This window comes from Solea senegalensis, linkage group LG3 (genome assembly GCF_019176455.1).
Source record: "Solea senegalensis isolate Sse05_10M linkage group LG3, IFAPA_SoseM_1, whole genome shotgun sequence".
In the NCBI taxonomy this organism is placed as follows: domain Eukaryota; kingdom Metazoa; phylum Chordata; class Actinopteri; order Pleuronectiformes; family Soleidae; genus Solea; species Solea senegalensis.
In genome coordinates, this window is record NC_058023.1 from 12,948,143 (window position 1) to 12,964,000 (window position 15,858).

Below are 15,858 nucleotides of genomic sequence, written 5' to 3' on the forward strand. Positions count from 1 at the left end.
AATTCTAATTACATCTGCCGCCTTGCCGCATGGCATTGTCATCATTAGTTTCAAATCTCCAAAGTTACTCATACGAGATTTCAAGTGCTGACAAGATGCCTCGACACACACACAGACATGCACACTCACACACCCACTCCCACTTTCCTTACAGCATGGATGAGGAGAGATTGAACAAGGATAAGGCCATTGTAGGGGGATGTTGCTGTTTTAGGCTTTTAATGGGAAAAAACATCACTTTCAAGTACTTTATATGCTTTATATACAGCTTTAAATGCTGCATCTTTGTGTTTTAATGTGAAATTCCTCTAGTGCAGTGGTTCTCAAACGTTTTATAGCAAGTAGCACCTGAGAAAATATTGAGCTCTCAAAGTAACACCATTAATGTCAGTGTTAAAATACAGTGGTATATACTTCACACACTGGTGTAGAGAAATTAAACGGAGGAGAGATAAGGTGACTCTAATTACTATTTCATTTCTTATCATTTTTTTTGTCGTTTCATTTTCTCCACTACAACAGTATTTCTGTTTCACCAGAGGAAGCTTGCGTACAACTGGCGATACGCGTTTGAGAACCATGGCTCAAGTGTGATTTTTAAGTGTTGTGATTTAGTTAAATATTAGTTAAATCACAGCAATACACTGTATGACATAATTAGTGTGAAGTTACAATAAAATATAATATTTGTACAGGAGAATTACTTAACTAATATGGTAGTTTACAGTAGTTTATTATGAATTGGTATAGTAATCTACTGTTTCAATGCGATATCTAGGACAGTAATTTACTATTTACTATCAGTCAGTGAAAGTACAGCTTAATTACCAGCCAGTAATTCACAGTCAGATATTTTAGTGAAGGGTATTACCATTGTAAAAAAACTAGTTGTTCAAGGAGTACTTCACTTTAGCATTTAGCTTTGTATTACTATAATAGGGGTAGTATGTTTGAAAAATTGTGCTTCCCAACCTCAGTTTCCCCTGAGTTGAGACATATCTTCATTCTTTTCTTTGTTAAGCACTTTGGGAAGCACAATTTTTCAAACATACTACCCCTATTATAGTAATACAAAGCTAAATGCAAATCACTGAAGTATTCCTTTAATAGTATTTTTGCCTCACTAACCACTGCAATCAACCAGATCAAAAACTTTACCTTAATGGCACTTTTAAAGAAAAAAGTGTGCATTATATATACCTACATTTCTATGTTCACATAGAATATGTAATCTCCCATTGTAAAAAAAAAAACATTTTGTCAATGAGCAATGGCATAATTATAGATTAACATATTATTCATTAACGAAGAAAAGCCATTTTTGACTCACAGACCATTGCCATCAAAGGAATCAGAGAGATTTTTTTTTCAACTGTGAAACAGCAACAATTGAATAAATAGTGCTCATATGTCAATGCCTGCTGACAGTCAACATAAGAGATGATTGATTAGACACTGATTTTTGTATGTTATGTTTGTGTAAGCGCACAGACGGAGGGATCAGAGATAGTATCATGCATTCAATGTGCGCTGCTATCATGTCTTCATCGTTCTTGCTTCCCCCCGACATCACTGTCGGACGGCCACCCAATGCAGACCACACACACATAAGCTTCCCCACCCTCCTTTGCTCGCTGCCACTGTCTCCAGAAAACAAAACAGAGAGGAGACACTGCAGCAGGGACGGATGGAGAGATTGGCAGAGGATGGGGTGGAGGAGTGGGTCCACTCTGAGCATATGCTGTCCCAGACATGTTTTCACTTTTCCTCTTTTCCCGCCCTGTCCTAATTATTTCTATTTTGGGACACTGAGGCTGACCAAACATAGAGCCAGTGCTGATAGATCAGGCATGTATAAATAAACCAAGCCAAGGCTAACAGTGTGTCAGCAAGGGCAGAGGCCAGATAGGCCGCACTGATTACCTCCATTATCAGGGACAGGCCTCATTAGGCGCCTCAGGCGGGGTGTGTGTCTGCGAGTTCTCTTATTACATTGCAGGACTTAATGTCCTCACAGATGTAAACATGAGGAGAATCCCTCTAAATCAGGATATTTTGTTGTAAAGGAGTTATTAAATTAAGGTTAGGTTCAGATAAGGGTTAAATTCAGCATCAGGTCGACTTAGGTTAAGTGGATGTCAAAGCAATTTGTGTTCATTTAAATCAGTTTCTTTAAAATGTTACATCGTGTGGCAAAAATATATACATCAGGAAACAAATAACTGTTTTCTTGTTGAGAGTAAGATGAGCAAATCACAACAATCCCGTCTGCTTCTCAGCACAAACAGTGGACCAGCAACACTGACCTTGTCAGGACCAGTAGTCGTCAAGACCAAAACCTAGTCCTAATGAGGTATAACCTCATTTCTGAGAAACTGGATTTGAATTGTAGCTAGGTTAAGTTAGGGGTTAGTCATTGTGTGGTTATGGTCAAGGTTAGGAATGACACTTTGTTTAGGTTTCCCAAAGTGCTAAGAAGAATAGATTTGCTGTGGGTGTGTGTGTGTGTGTGTGTGTGTGTGTGCTGAATGACTTCCCTCATGCTCCGCCTCAGTGTGATGCCCTATAAGTAAGAGACACTGCAGCAGGTGTCAAATATAGACTGAGCAGAGACAAATGTGGACAACCTTAGAAAACAGTGAAAACAGAGAATTCATTCATATATACATGTATTGCTGCAGAGACGCTGGCCATCATTGGGAATGTTCTCAAATGATGAAGATTGACAATTAAACTTTTCATACAAGCGGTGTAACACAGTCACAGAGTAGTGATCATCTCACCAGGCAGTTAATCAGTCGCCAGTCAGTCTGTCAATCAGTTTCAACAACAAGCAACAACAACAAGCTTTATACATATTATTTAATATATTGTAAGTGAGAAGCTTAAAAATGGCTCCACCTCGATGAGTTGCAACATTAAAATGACACTTTGACCCAGTAATGTATCAACAATAAAAAATTCCAGGTACACGATGCTGCCTAATAATAAAATGACGTTTTTCTATATTAATGCAACTTTTATTCTATTACTGCTTATGTGTGGCAAATCTAAAATGTTGGCTAAATAAAAAAAGAAGAACAATTAGCTTGTAAGATATACACAAGAATGATAGCCACTGTAAAATAAAGCACCACATAGTGGGAATGAGGTGATAATCCCTCATAAACCCAGGTTCATTACATGTCAATCAGTGACCTACGTATATTGCACTTAAAACCACCGCAAACTGTAAACATTAAACTCAAAGTTGTCTGTGAGGACACTGCTCTCTCAATGACACATGCATTCAATTTTAGACACAGGGCATTAAAGGCAGATGCCCTTCATGAACATTAAAGGCTAGTGTCTCTTGTCATCTGACAATACAAACCAGATTTCTTTTCTCTCTTTAGGACCTTGCCAGCTCCTGGAAACGATGTTTTAGCTGCTTGACTAATATTTAGTCGAGGAGACAATTTTGTCTCCTCGTTGATAGTGGTTCAGATTTATCTTTATTATTCTTTGGAAGGAATTTTGCTGTACAGCAATAGGAATATTAAAGCGAACCACACTAAACCACACTATTGTTTTATCAGTAAGTATATCCCCGACCCCATATTTTAAAATTTAAAGTAATGCATCTTAATTGAGAATGCCTGTGAATGTGTTGTTGTCAGTCATAGTCATCTTCAGGGGTTAGTTGCAGGCAGCTGGAGTTAAGCTGAAGATGTTTCACCTCTCATCTAAGAGGCTTCTGGTGAGCAGGTGGAAAAATCCACACACGTTAGACTGGATACCTGTCTAGAGCAAAGGTCTCAAACTTGCGGCCCGCAGGCCACATGCGGCCCTCCAGTCCAATGTGGCCCACCACTTGATATTTTGTTTAGCAATAGTAATAGCATAGCAATAGCATCACAAATACATTACTATCACAAACTAAATATCACTCCATGTCAATACAGGCACTTTTATTTTGAAATTCCGTGAAATATCTATCATTGTGATACTCCATCGCAATGTTTTTCACTTGACTGGCCCCCTACTGGCCAGACTAGATCCTTGTTGGCTTCAAGGTCACTTGAGTTTGTGACCCCTGGTCCAGAGCGTTGATATGTGAAACAGTGCAGGCAGGGCCGGCTCTACCTAATTTTGTGCCCTAGGCGAGATTGCCCGTGTGTTGGGCGCTTTGGACGGCCTTTTCATGTCGTTAATAACAAAAGCTTCACCTGTCTGTGACCTGACCTCTGATCCCGTCATGTGATTCAGCAGCACCACATTTTAGGAACATTATTGTTTATTCATTTGTTAATATTTATTATTTGCAAGAGAGAACACACAAATGAGGGCGACTGGGAATAGAAAATCATTTTTATTTTAAAACAAAAAAAAAAAATTTTTTTTTTTTATATATATCGCCTATGCCAAGAGCCGGCCCTGAGTGCAGGTCCCCGTTTTTCACCTGTGATTGGTGTGAAAGAGGGTCGGTAGGGTCACCTGAGAGACTCAGTCTATATATATATGTATAACACTAAGTTACCTGTGTGTGACTGACAGGATATCAACTAGTACAGTGAAGATGCATGGAGTAGAAGTAGTGAAAGTGGATGAGTTTAAATATGTGGGGGGGTCCAGCCATCCAAAGCAATGGACAGCGAGGTGAAGACGAGGGTGCGGGCAGGGTGGAGTGGGTGGAGACAAGTGTCAGCGGTGATGTGAAGACAGAGCTGGAGATAGTGAGGTTTTTGTTGGCAGTGATCGGGATGGACAGGATGTTCAAGGGACAGCTCATCTTGGACAGTTTGGAGATAAAGTTGATGTTGAAGATGGAGCTGCCTGGCAAGAGAAGAGGAAGAGCACAGAGAACGGTCATAAATGTTGTGAAAGCAGGAACAGAGGAGGACACAAGGGATAGGACAAGATGGAGGCAGATGATCAGCTGTGGCGACCCGTAATGGGAGAAGATGAAATGAATCTTGAATTCATGCCTGGAAATGCCTTACTCTCCGTCTACTGTTGGTTTGTTGTTGTTGAGTAATTGGCGTCCTCTAGTGGTGGTAATAAGCACCACGTTTGACAGAGTGGCTTTATCGTGTTAAAACGGCTTGCCATAGGCTCCTCCCTTTTGCTGTTGACGGTCATAAAAACATCTGCGTGATGGAAGTACTCAACGTTTGCAACTGAAAGCGAAGGTAAAAAAACACAACGTTTAACGTTAATGAATAAACACATCCCTGCTGGAGTTTAGATTTGGGATAATATTGTTAACTCACAGCAGAGTTAATAAAACCCACATGAGAGTGAAAAGGGGAGGAGAATGTAGAGAAAAAACGAGTGGAGGGAGAAGAGACAACAACAACACACAGAGAGAGAGAGAGAGAGAGGGTAGCAGGAACGGGCAGGGGAGAAGACGACTGAGAAACGCCTTCTCTGCTCCTTCCATTAGGAGGTGTTTTAGTTTCTTTTCGTTGGTCGTTACTTATAATTTTCTTGTTTGGACATCGGCTGACAAAGAGGTGAGGTTTGTGTCACTATTTGTCAGTCTTTTAGCAGTTTTTGTTTTTGTTTTTTTTCATCTTTTAAAAACTGAGGCCAACTGTGGCTGTTTCCTCTCACATAAGAAGCGTTTGGCTGTGTGTGTTTTTAATTTAATTTAACTGTTGAATGTACTGTTCTGATTTTAGGGAGGGGAGCCGTTTTTGTGTGAACAGTTTGACCTTAATGTAAACATAACAATCGGTAAATAAACATACAGCACCACATGTTACGTAGATTGGAAAACTAATCCCTCTCCCCCTCCCCCTGCCTCTCAGACATGTTGCACCCACTTTTCTCTATGCCTGCTCCCAATTCAGGGATAGATCTCTCTCTATGTATCAGTGTCACAGGATATGTGTGGTATATCATGTCTAGATTTGCCTGTGGTGTGCTTTGTGTGATTATGGCACTCCACTGTTTCTTTGTAACACCCATTTGCATCCCTTCCTCAGTTTTTGAGGAAGGGATTTTTGACATCACCCTCCTCACTCCTCCCTTTTCCTTTCACTCCAAACAGTTTCCCACAGAGATCCCGGGGAAAAGGCCACGATAATAAAAGTTCCCTGTGTCCAGAAACAGCCATCTTCTCGCCATGTCTGGTCCTGGTGAGTGCCTCTCAACAAAACAGGCGTGGGGACGGGAAATGAGGAAAAATATACACCTACACAGCTTTTATGTTTACTTTGTTTGTCTAGAGAGAAAGAGGAATGACCAGTTTTTTTCCTCTTCATATCTGTGTAATGCAACAGCTTCACCTCTGGCCTAAAGACTTTGATCACTTCACTTTTTCCATTGTGTCATGTTCCACAGCTATTGTAAATATGATAATACTCACGCATCTCAAGTTTCCATGAGATGTTCCTGGTACAACCTGACCATTGAATGTTGCCGTATAATGAAAGAATGAATGAATGGATGAATGACTGCCTTGTCCCACTTGTCCAGTTCTCCCCAGTGGCCTTGCGAAAATGTACCCTCCTCAAGGTTGGTTAATTTGAAAGAAATTCCCGGAATGCTTGAAGACTTAACCCATCCACACGGAGGAGTGCGGTGTGTTTCCTTGTAATTTAGAAAGTAGTGAGGCAACCACGAGCCTCAGAGTTGCATAGCTTTACTCACTTCCTCTTTTTGACCTCTGGTTGTTGTTAAGAAGACAGAAGTAGCGAGAGGGTTTGGTCGCCCCTTAATTGTAATTTAAAGGGTTTTATCACAGTAGTATAGTTTTGAAATGTCAGCACGTCCACACCTTCACTGTGGAAGGATTTAATGAAGAAACAATGCATTAATCTTTGTTGTTGGATGACAAAAACCAGTTTTGTCTGCTGTGACTCAGCACCGGCACATGGCACATGACGTACGAGTGAATGTTTCTATTAAAATCACAGGGAGGGGCACACTTCAGTGCCAAGTAAACTATCATTAAAATCATAAAAACTGATTTGATAAGCACTAGGTGATGGAAAGAAGCGATGGGATGGGGGAAAATGAAAAGTCCACACTCCAGTGTAAGGAAACTTTTTATTGACCGCTCGAGTAATGTTCTTGGCACGTGTAGAGTCTGAAGAGGATGAGTTTGTGCCCAAAACCTTACCTGGGAGGTAATAATGATGAATAAATAACACTGAGAGGTCGTGAGAATGTAGAGTAACAACAAACCCTCATCAGACAGATCTAGATCTTTATCTGCGTGAAATCAGAGAACCGTCATGAGGGTTTGACAGGACATCAGGTGTGAAGCGTCGTCACGAGTACGGCTGAACGCTGAATACATTTTAAATCAAAATTTCAGCGTGAAACAACCCAATAAGTGCACTGCAAAGGCTGCAGTTTAATTAATGAATCTATCTTCTTGGCAAAATTCATTAACTTTTAAGTTGTACTTTTGGCAGTAGGATACAGAATAGTTAATGTTTTGATGTTGTTGTGGGGTAATCATCTACTACACAGTGAATATTGAACTGAGCCTTGATTATTGGATTTATAATTATTTTATATATACACATGTTTCCCAAATCTATTTTTTCCATGTTTTAATGTTTTTTACATCAGTATGGAAATCCATCTTCTAGGGCAATGTGGGTACTATTAGTAGTGGTTTTAGTGTGTTGGCAATGAGCTGTTGTGAAAAAGTGCAATTATATAATGTTTTGGAATATTTTTTTTATTTATTCAATGAATCTTCTGATTGGTTAAATGTTTCCCAACTAGTAAAAAGTCACAAAAATACAAGTCACAAAAATACATCCACATCCTGTATATTGCTTTTCTTTCAAATAGAGTCATGTTTTTTGCCAGCAAAAATTGTTGTTTTCATGCAGAGCAACCAACTAAATTGGGTCAGTCCACCTGAAGGAGCAGAATATTTCTCCAAGGAGAAAGAGAGCTAGTGGATTACTTAAAAAACAAACAAAAAAAACTCATGGAAACATGTTAGAAACCACCCCCTGAATGGACAGTTAGACATGGAGACGGGGGGAGACATGGATCAGATGCCCAACCTTCCCACTGCATTCCATTTACTCTTCATGCACTTTTCCTGCTGCAGCTTAATTGCCACTTAATGTCCTTTCCTCCACGATCGACACATATTATTAATTGTGGCTTTATAAACCAATTGAGGAGCTGATGTACTGGTGTCTGTTTTTTTTTTTTTATCACAAGACTCCAGTCTTCCACTAAACGTGATGTCAGACACTGCTGCTACGACTGTGGCCGGCAGCTCCTCTGGTTGTGTCTAGATAATGACTTTGAACAAGTTCCAGCATAGTTTAAACAAATTCCTGTGTATACACTGACAATGGTGTAAAAGGACACCACTGTTGTTGTATGGGTCCAGTCCACTATTTACACTTCCCTGGAAGAGCAGTCAGACTGTATTGTGACTAATAAGTAGCTTATTGGCTCTACTCTCCCAGCAGGGGGGGGCAGAATGATCTGTAGCACACACCTACTTACACCTACTTACCCCTACTCACACCTACTCGCACACACACAGAGCAGCTGCGATAAGTCAGAGTCACACGGATCACGATTCCCTCAGTCTGTGTTGCGTTGCTGCAGTGACGACCTCGGTACCTGTTTCTATTTTTCATCTTATTGGGAGGTAAGAGCTTGAAACCCACACCTGGTCAAGACTTTGGGTTATGAATTATGAGGCAAGATTTGGAAGTAGAAAGTGGTTTTATTGATTTGTTTTCATGTTCAGAACATTCATTCATTTTGATTTTAATGTTTTGATATGGGTTTTTGTTATCTAGTATGTTTGGTTTGGGTATAGTGTCGGCTTTCCATAAGTTAGGATGACTGGGGAGGGACCAGAGTAAGAGAGGCAGACACAGAAAATCTCTTTGTTCTTTTGTTTGTTTCATGTTCAGAACATTCATTAATTTGTGTTTTTTCCTTTTAATTTATTACATTTTTTATTTCAGTTGTGTCTTTATATTTTATTCTATCTGTGTTTGCTGGGTAAATGTGTCATATCTGTGTTTTCTGGGTAAATGGGTTATATCTGTGTTTCCTGGGTAAATGTGTTATATCTATTATAATAATAGTAATAATAATAATAATAATAATGATAATAGTCAGTCCCAAGACTACTACTATTATTTGGTTTTTACTATTGTCAATATTCATGAGTATTCTCTTAAAATATGTTTATCTTAAGTTAAATTACTAGTTTGATTAGTGATGCACGTTTTAATTTATTTTTGTTATCTGGTATGTTTGGTTTGGGTATAGTGTCGGCTCTCCATAAGTTAGGATGACTGGGGACCAGAATGCACCTGTCGCCCTGTGGAGTGAGAGAGGCAGACACAGAAAATCTCTTTGTTCTTTTTGTTTGCTTTTTAGAAGATGAAACCACACAGTACACAACACTAATCTGGACTGGACATACATGTTAAAGACACGTGCCCTTTGTGTAATAGTGGTCTTTCAATTCAGTTTGATTTGGATATATTGTTTGTAGACAAGTGGCTACAACTACATACCTGTTGAGTGTGAGAATGACATTTGAACTAATATCACAATCTTTTTTATTTCCAGGTTACCCAAACTCTTATCCCCACTCGGGATACCCCATGAGTCATCCCAGCGGCCAGTCGGTCTCCCCTTATCCAGTTGCTCCAGCGGGGTATGTAGACCCAAGTCAAGCTCCTGCACCAGGCTTCAACATGAACTACAATCAAGGCCCAGCTCCAGTCATGTATCAGCCAGGACCAGTATCTCCAGGTCCAGAATATGGCGTCGCTCCAGGGGGAATCTCCGCGGTTGGGGTTCCTGCTGTGGTTCCTGTCGGCGTCCCACCAGGGCTCGAGTACCTCACACAGGTAGGGCAGATCTCAAATGCTGTCCTACCATTTGATTTATTATGAAATAGATTACATATGTACCACTCCTTCAGCCAAGAATGAGTTCTCTCGCTACACTTTACAACGTGCTGGCTGTTAATGAACAAAGAAACGCAAAGTGACACCACATGACTTAGTGGGTTAGGGTCCCTTAATCTCTTGTTTCTTTCTTTAGTCCCTCAACCTCTCATTTTTATTCAAACAATTTTGAATGACCTTTCTCCTCACAGCCTTTTGAATGTTTTGAATATGTAAATACACAACTAGCGCTGTTCCCTCTCAAAATGGCTGTTTGTTTTCAAATACAGTATTTCTGAATTTACACAAACTAACTAAACTAAGGGACACCGTGTGTACGAAGTCTGCAAGAAGCAAGATTATAAGTGACTCTTTTTAGTCAGTGCCTTCATGAAAATTCATGAGAAGATTTTTTTGTTGATTCTTTTTAGAATTAAATTTTTCACATTGTTTTCTACCATTTGGTTTCAGATCGACCAGATCCTGATTCACCAAAAAGTGGAACTCTTAGAAGGTAAGTCATGCTATTTATTCATACAGTCATATTTCTTCTTGCCACATTTGAGCACAGGATGTAAACAGCAGCTGTTAGACCTCAGAATCACAAAAATGACATCAGGCCTTTGGAATGCTTTGCTTATCAAAACTTTGTTGTTTCATTTCCATCTCTTCCCTAATCTCCCTGACTTCGGCCAGCATTTATTGGGTTTGAGACCAACAACCAGTATGAGATAAAGAACAGCCTGGGCCAAAAGATCTACAAGGCCAAAGAGAAGAACGACTGCTGCACCAGGAACTGCTGCGGCTCGCTGCGCAGCTTCGACATGAAGATCAAGGACAACATGGACAGAGAGGTCATCCGCCTCATTCGGCCTTTCCGCTGCGTCTCGTGCTGGTGTCCCTGCTGCCTGCAAGAGGTGAGGCTGTGAATATTGGTGTCAAAATGAGCCGTTAATAGCCTTGTTATGTAATGATTCACCACAGCAATATTTACCAGGTCGATGTGTTAACAATTCAATCCTTCCTTCAGCTAGTTATGGGTAAACACTGAAGTCTTTGTTTTAATATGTGCATTAAGCTTGTCAAGACAATGTCTACCATGAGTTATGGTGTTAATATTCAACCATATTGTTATTCTGGTGATGCGAGAGATTAAACAGCTTCTAATCTGTGGTTGGTTGTAAAGGCATCACAGTAAAAGTAACTTTGAACTTTGAAAAGACAAAAATAAAAATGTAATCTCCTCAAATGGCAACAAAAAGAGTAAAAAATACCTTCTTTTTTTACTATCCTATGTATCCCAAGTCTGATGTACAGTATATTTCATACATATATTTCATGTGGGCCCACTGTGGTATATTTACTTTCAGTCCGCATACATTGCCCTGCTGCTGTAAATGCTGTGTGCATCAATCTTCAGTTAAAAAAATGTACAGTTTGCTTCTTGAGCATAATTTTTACAACACTTAACACTTTTTTAAAAAAAAGAAAAGTGATATAAATGTAATGTTTTAAAAGACGGCTTAGGGAAGTTGGAAAGTAATGACACTCACACATTATTGGTTTTGGTATATACCTTATCTTTACATGATTTTATCAGTATTTTATCGAGCCACAATTACGGGAATATTATTCCTTCAAATAAATGAATGTTATCATCCATGGCACTGACACTAAGAAAGCCAGGAGTGTGAAACTGTACTCATGTTACAACTAAAAAGAAAGACAGAAAACATAATGTTTCTTTTGCCGTCGAGTTGTGATGAGGCGTTTCAGTGTCTTTGTGAACCAGTGTTCTCAGACTATGAATTGCTCTTTTGTCCAAATGATCTCCGAGCCGCACCAATCCCCGGCCACCCCTCCACCTCTCAGACCTTTCGCTCTCAGTCTACGTTTTAATCAGTATTTGGCTGCAGGACATTCCCGTTGGCTCAGACTCGAGCTCCTACACTGTCACAGAATGTAGTCCTCTGTTTACCGACCAGACAGGAGCCATGTGAGATGCATTACCTTTGCTATGTGATGCCACAATTGAGCAGGCGACTCAAATTAAATTCCCTTGTGTCTAACTTTGTGACCCACAGATGGAGGTCCAGGCGCCTCCAGGCACCACCATAGGCTTCGTCAAACAGGCCTGGCACCCGTTCCTGCCGCGCTTCACCATCCAGGGAGCTAATAAGCAGAACCTGCTGAAACTGGAAGGGCCCTGCTTTGCCTGCAACTGCTGCGGGGATGTCAACTTTGAGGTGCAGTGAGATATAGTTGTTGATATTTTGGTGATGGTCGCCTTTTTGTAAAGTGTCCTATTTAAACACACATTTAAACATGAAGCACGAATTAACATGAACAGAGGTGCGATTTGTTTGCTGCATTCTTCATCTGGCAAATATTCACCTATGAGACTTTTTATGGGCATTTCTTTGTGTTGTCTTGATCAGCTTGATTCTTCTGCACAAAAAAAAAATATCAAAAGGATGACCTGTGGTTTAAGGAGGGGTTATGTTTAAGGTCAGTTCTGACTAAGCTTGTCAGACTTACTGGAAATTGAGTCACACCACTAACTTGAGTAACAGATCAAGTTGTCGAAAATGTCCATTAGGTCCATTAGTCTTGGATGACTGACTGAAAGCTCCGATAGACATAATATTTTAGCACATGTTGTGAAACAAAAATTTACCGTGTTTAGTCATAGTGTAAATACACGCTGTGTGTTTCCTGTAAATATACTAAATGTCAACACTGATCACATTGAATATTTTTTACAGTTTCAATTGGGTCATATACTCACACACACACACACACTTTGTTTATAGAACACGTTTAAAAACAACCGTGGTTGACTAAAGTGATCTACTGAATGTCAAATTAAAAAAATAATACAAGGCATAATAAAAGAAGCTCGAAGATACTGAGGTGCCGGCCATTTCATGAGTTTCAAAACAAACAGGAGAATTTCAAAATCAATATTTAAACATACTGCTAGTCAGTGGAGCCAGTATTGGCGTTGCATGTGTTTCCCGGTCAGAAGGCGCTCTGCAGCGTTCTGCACAAGCTGCAGACGATGCATCAACGAATGGTCAATTTCAAAATACATGGAGTTGCAGTAATCCAGCTGCAAAGTAATAACAACATGAATTACCCTCTCCACATCTTTAGGGGGGAGGTAGCCTTTGAAGTCTAAGTTGATAAAAACCTTTCTTCATGACAGAATTTACTTGTCCATCAAATTAAAAGCACTATCAAAGGTCTCTCTCACACACAAGCACTTTGAGCTGTCCACTAATGATCAAGAGATCATTTAATTCCTGATTTTAAAAAAAGCTTTATGTTAACCTAGATGGATGATTTGCTCAACCAAACAGCTGCTGGTTGTAGACTGTATTTATTCCACAGCCTAGGTGGCGACATTTCCACACAGGAAGTGATTTAGTTTTATGTCAAGACAGATGGAGGCAACAATGAACTCTGCTACTCAAACAAGAGATAAGAGAAGATAAATGCTTATTGCTCACCCCTGCGCTGCTGCCTCAGTCAGGTCTGATAGTATTGCTTGACGGAGCCTGTTTTCAGATGAAAGATGCATCATTTCTGTCCATGAAGACTAAATATCAAGGTTTTATGAACCAAAATGTTCACATTTTTTCTTTAAATGAAACCTTTTAGTTTCAAATCTGTCTAACTAACTAACTAACTAACGTTGTGATAGTGTATACTAAAGGGGTAGTTTTACATTTTTGTTTTAAAATGGGAATGTGTGAGGATCACTGTCGTTCTTTTTACGTCACAGCTGAAGGGGGTGGATGACGACAAATCCATCGGTCGCATCTCCAAGCAGTGGAGTGGTCTCTTGAAAGAAGTCTTCACCGACACGGACAACTTTGGCATCCAGTTCCCACTGGACCTGGACGTGAAGCTGAAAGCCGTGCTCATGGGAGCCTGCTTCCTCATTGTAAGTCCGTGATCTCTGAAAACCACGCAGCTTTTCAATGAATGGGATCTTTATGATTGACGACCATTCCCTTGTCCATTGTTTTACAGGATTTCATGTTCTTCGAGAAAGTCGGAGAGGCCAACCAGCGCAGCACTGTGTTCAATTAAGAAAGGAGGAGAAAAAAAACAACAGGAGGGAAATCAAAAGCATGGCAGCAAGGACTTTCTCCAGTTATGCATTTTGCTCTTTTCATTTGCTATGTTTGCCTATTTCTTCTTCACGAGATTACAGCCAACGCGGTGCTAACACTTTTTATACACAAACACAGACCAATATGAGCTAATGAGCCATCGATTCCAGATGTCAGCAAACTCTCCAAACTCGGTGACACTGGCTGCCATGTTCTTTACACTCCATAAAGTTTGTGGGCATTTTTGAATTTTTTTTTAAAATCAATCTTTGCCAAAGAAAATCAACCTGACCCTCAATGTTTATTTCAGTGCCTACACAATACAAAACGAGCAGATTTAGGTAATGTCCAAATGTCTAAGATGCAATGACTTTATTTGGTCCGTCTTACACTGGCATATACATTTCATATCTATCCTGTATGTTATTCACAACTATAGCACTTGTGTTTTAGCCATGCCAGTGGCAGTGTGTTGGTCCACCGCTTTGGTTTAGACTGAACTATTTGAATAACTGTCAGGTGGATTGTCATTGTCATTGAGTGTTGTACATGTCCTCGTGATCCCTAGAGGATGAATCCTTGATGACTTTTGGCATCCCATCCCAGGAGTTGAACTTGTTTTTATACCTGCAAACTAATGACATGCTTACCATCTACAGTGGTATCTTATTAATATTGTAAATGTTGGCGTGTAAACCATAAATATTTTATCTCCTAAGCATGTTAGTTTTGTGACTGTGAGCTCATGTTAATCTTAATATTTCCCTTGAGTACTGTCTCAGTGCCACCAGTCCCTTCATAGTAACCGCTACAGATTTTGGAACGTAGACATGCAGAGAATGTGAGGACTAACCACATTAAGCAGGCCGTTGTCGAGGTGATGGCGGCGGCGTGGGAGAAATTGGGTGGATGCTTCAATATCTTGTTGTCATAGTCACGAGTGTAAGCTTCATTTGCTTGACAGTATTTACCAAAGTGCTCTCTTTCTACCTCTCCACTGCCTTTCTCTCTCTCACTGTATCCAAGCCCAGTGTACATAATCGAACACATCTTAGGCACAGACTACAGTGCAAATGCTCTCATTCCTTCCTCTTGTGTTATACTTGTTGCCATGGCGCGCCCACAGTCCAACCTCGCCCTCTCAATTTCCCTAGATACCGCTGCAGAGAGAGTACAATGAAGTGATATGGAAAAATGGGAAGGAAACGGAAAGAACGAAAAGCAGAATTTGCGAGTGAGTGAATCTTTCTGCGTCCTGGGAAAACACCACACATGAGGCGTCTAAAGAGTCAGTATGCAGATTTTTGAGCTGGGAGTGAAACTTGTAACTTCGACATGTTTGGTGTGTTTTATATTGACAGGTTAATGTTGATTGTCGTTCTTTAATTCACCTCTTGTTTTGAGTGGAACAATCATTCTCATGAATGACTACTGTGCCTCCTGTCGGGTTGTAAATGCCACTATTGCTGTCACCCACACTCTTGTTATCTACATTGTCAGTCACGACATGTGTCTATTTGCCTGTGCATACTGGGTTGCACTGCCACCAGTCAGGAAAGATGATCTAATTAAAGGATGGACATTACATCAAATGTGTAGAGGTGCAATCCAATGCAAGTTTGTCTTCACTGGGTCATATCAATCTACAGACTGTGCTTTTCTGAATCAGTTGACTCCGCATTTGTTTGCGTCTTTCTTGTGTGTCCGTGAAAACTTTATTGTACCATTGTTTCAGCATGTTTGATAAAATAATCCTCTGCAGTTAAATAAAAAGTAAAAATAAAAAGTAAATTGCTATAATCACAAAAGTGTCGTATTTCTCTTCTCCACTGTGTTTCTCTGGAAGACCTCCG

The 15,858-nt window shown here is 40.1% G+C and overlaps 1 protein-coding gene across 3 annotated transcripts; it reads left to right on the forward strand.

Moving 5' to 3' along the window:
- The first annotated feature begins 5,098 nt into the window (after positions 1-5,098).
- Positions 5,099-15,813, forward strand: LOC122767333 (phospholipid scramblase 1-like). 3 transcript variants are annotated; one of them, XM_044022812.1, is made up of 8 exons: positions 5,099-5,171; positions 6,035-6,122; positions 9,562-9,845; positions 10,356-10,398; positions 10,581-10,801; positions 11,969-12,130; positions 13,672-13,833; positions 13,923-15,813. In XM_044022812.1, exons 2-8 carry the CDS (start codon positions 6,110-6,112, stop codon positions 13,980-13,982), a joined length of 945 nt encoding a protein of 314 aa, XP_043878747.1. In that variant the 5' UTR covers positions 5,099-5,171; positions 6,035-6,109; the 3' UTR covers positions 13,983-15,813. The 3 variants fall into 3 exon arrangements, with proteins under 3 accessions (XP_043878747.1, XP_043878746.1, XP_043878748.1); XM_044022811.1 differs by lacking the exon at positions 5,099-5,171 and adding an exon at positions 5,200-5,495; XM_044022813.1 differs by lacking the exons at positions 5,099-5,171; positions 6,035-6,122 and adding an exon at positions 8,493-8,620.
- The last annotated feature ends 45 nt before the right edge of the window (positions 15,814-15,858 follow it).

Excerpts from the sequence above, each read along its gene's own strand:
- LOC122767333 (XM_044022812.1), top strand. Across the intron at positions 9,846-10,355 it reads GGCTCGAGTACCTCACACAG|ATCGACCAGATCCTGATTCA; the intron begins GTAGGGCAGATC and ends ATTTGGTTTCAG. Across the intron at positions 12,131-13,671 it reads GCGGGGATGTCAACTTTGAG|CTGAAGGGGGTGGATGACGA; the intron begins GTGCAGTGAGAT and ends TTTACGTCACAG.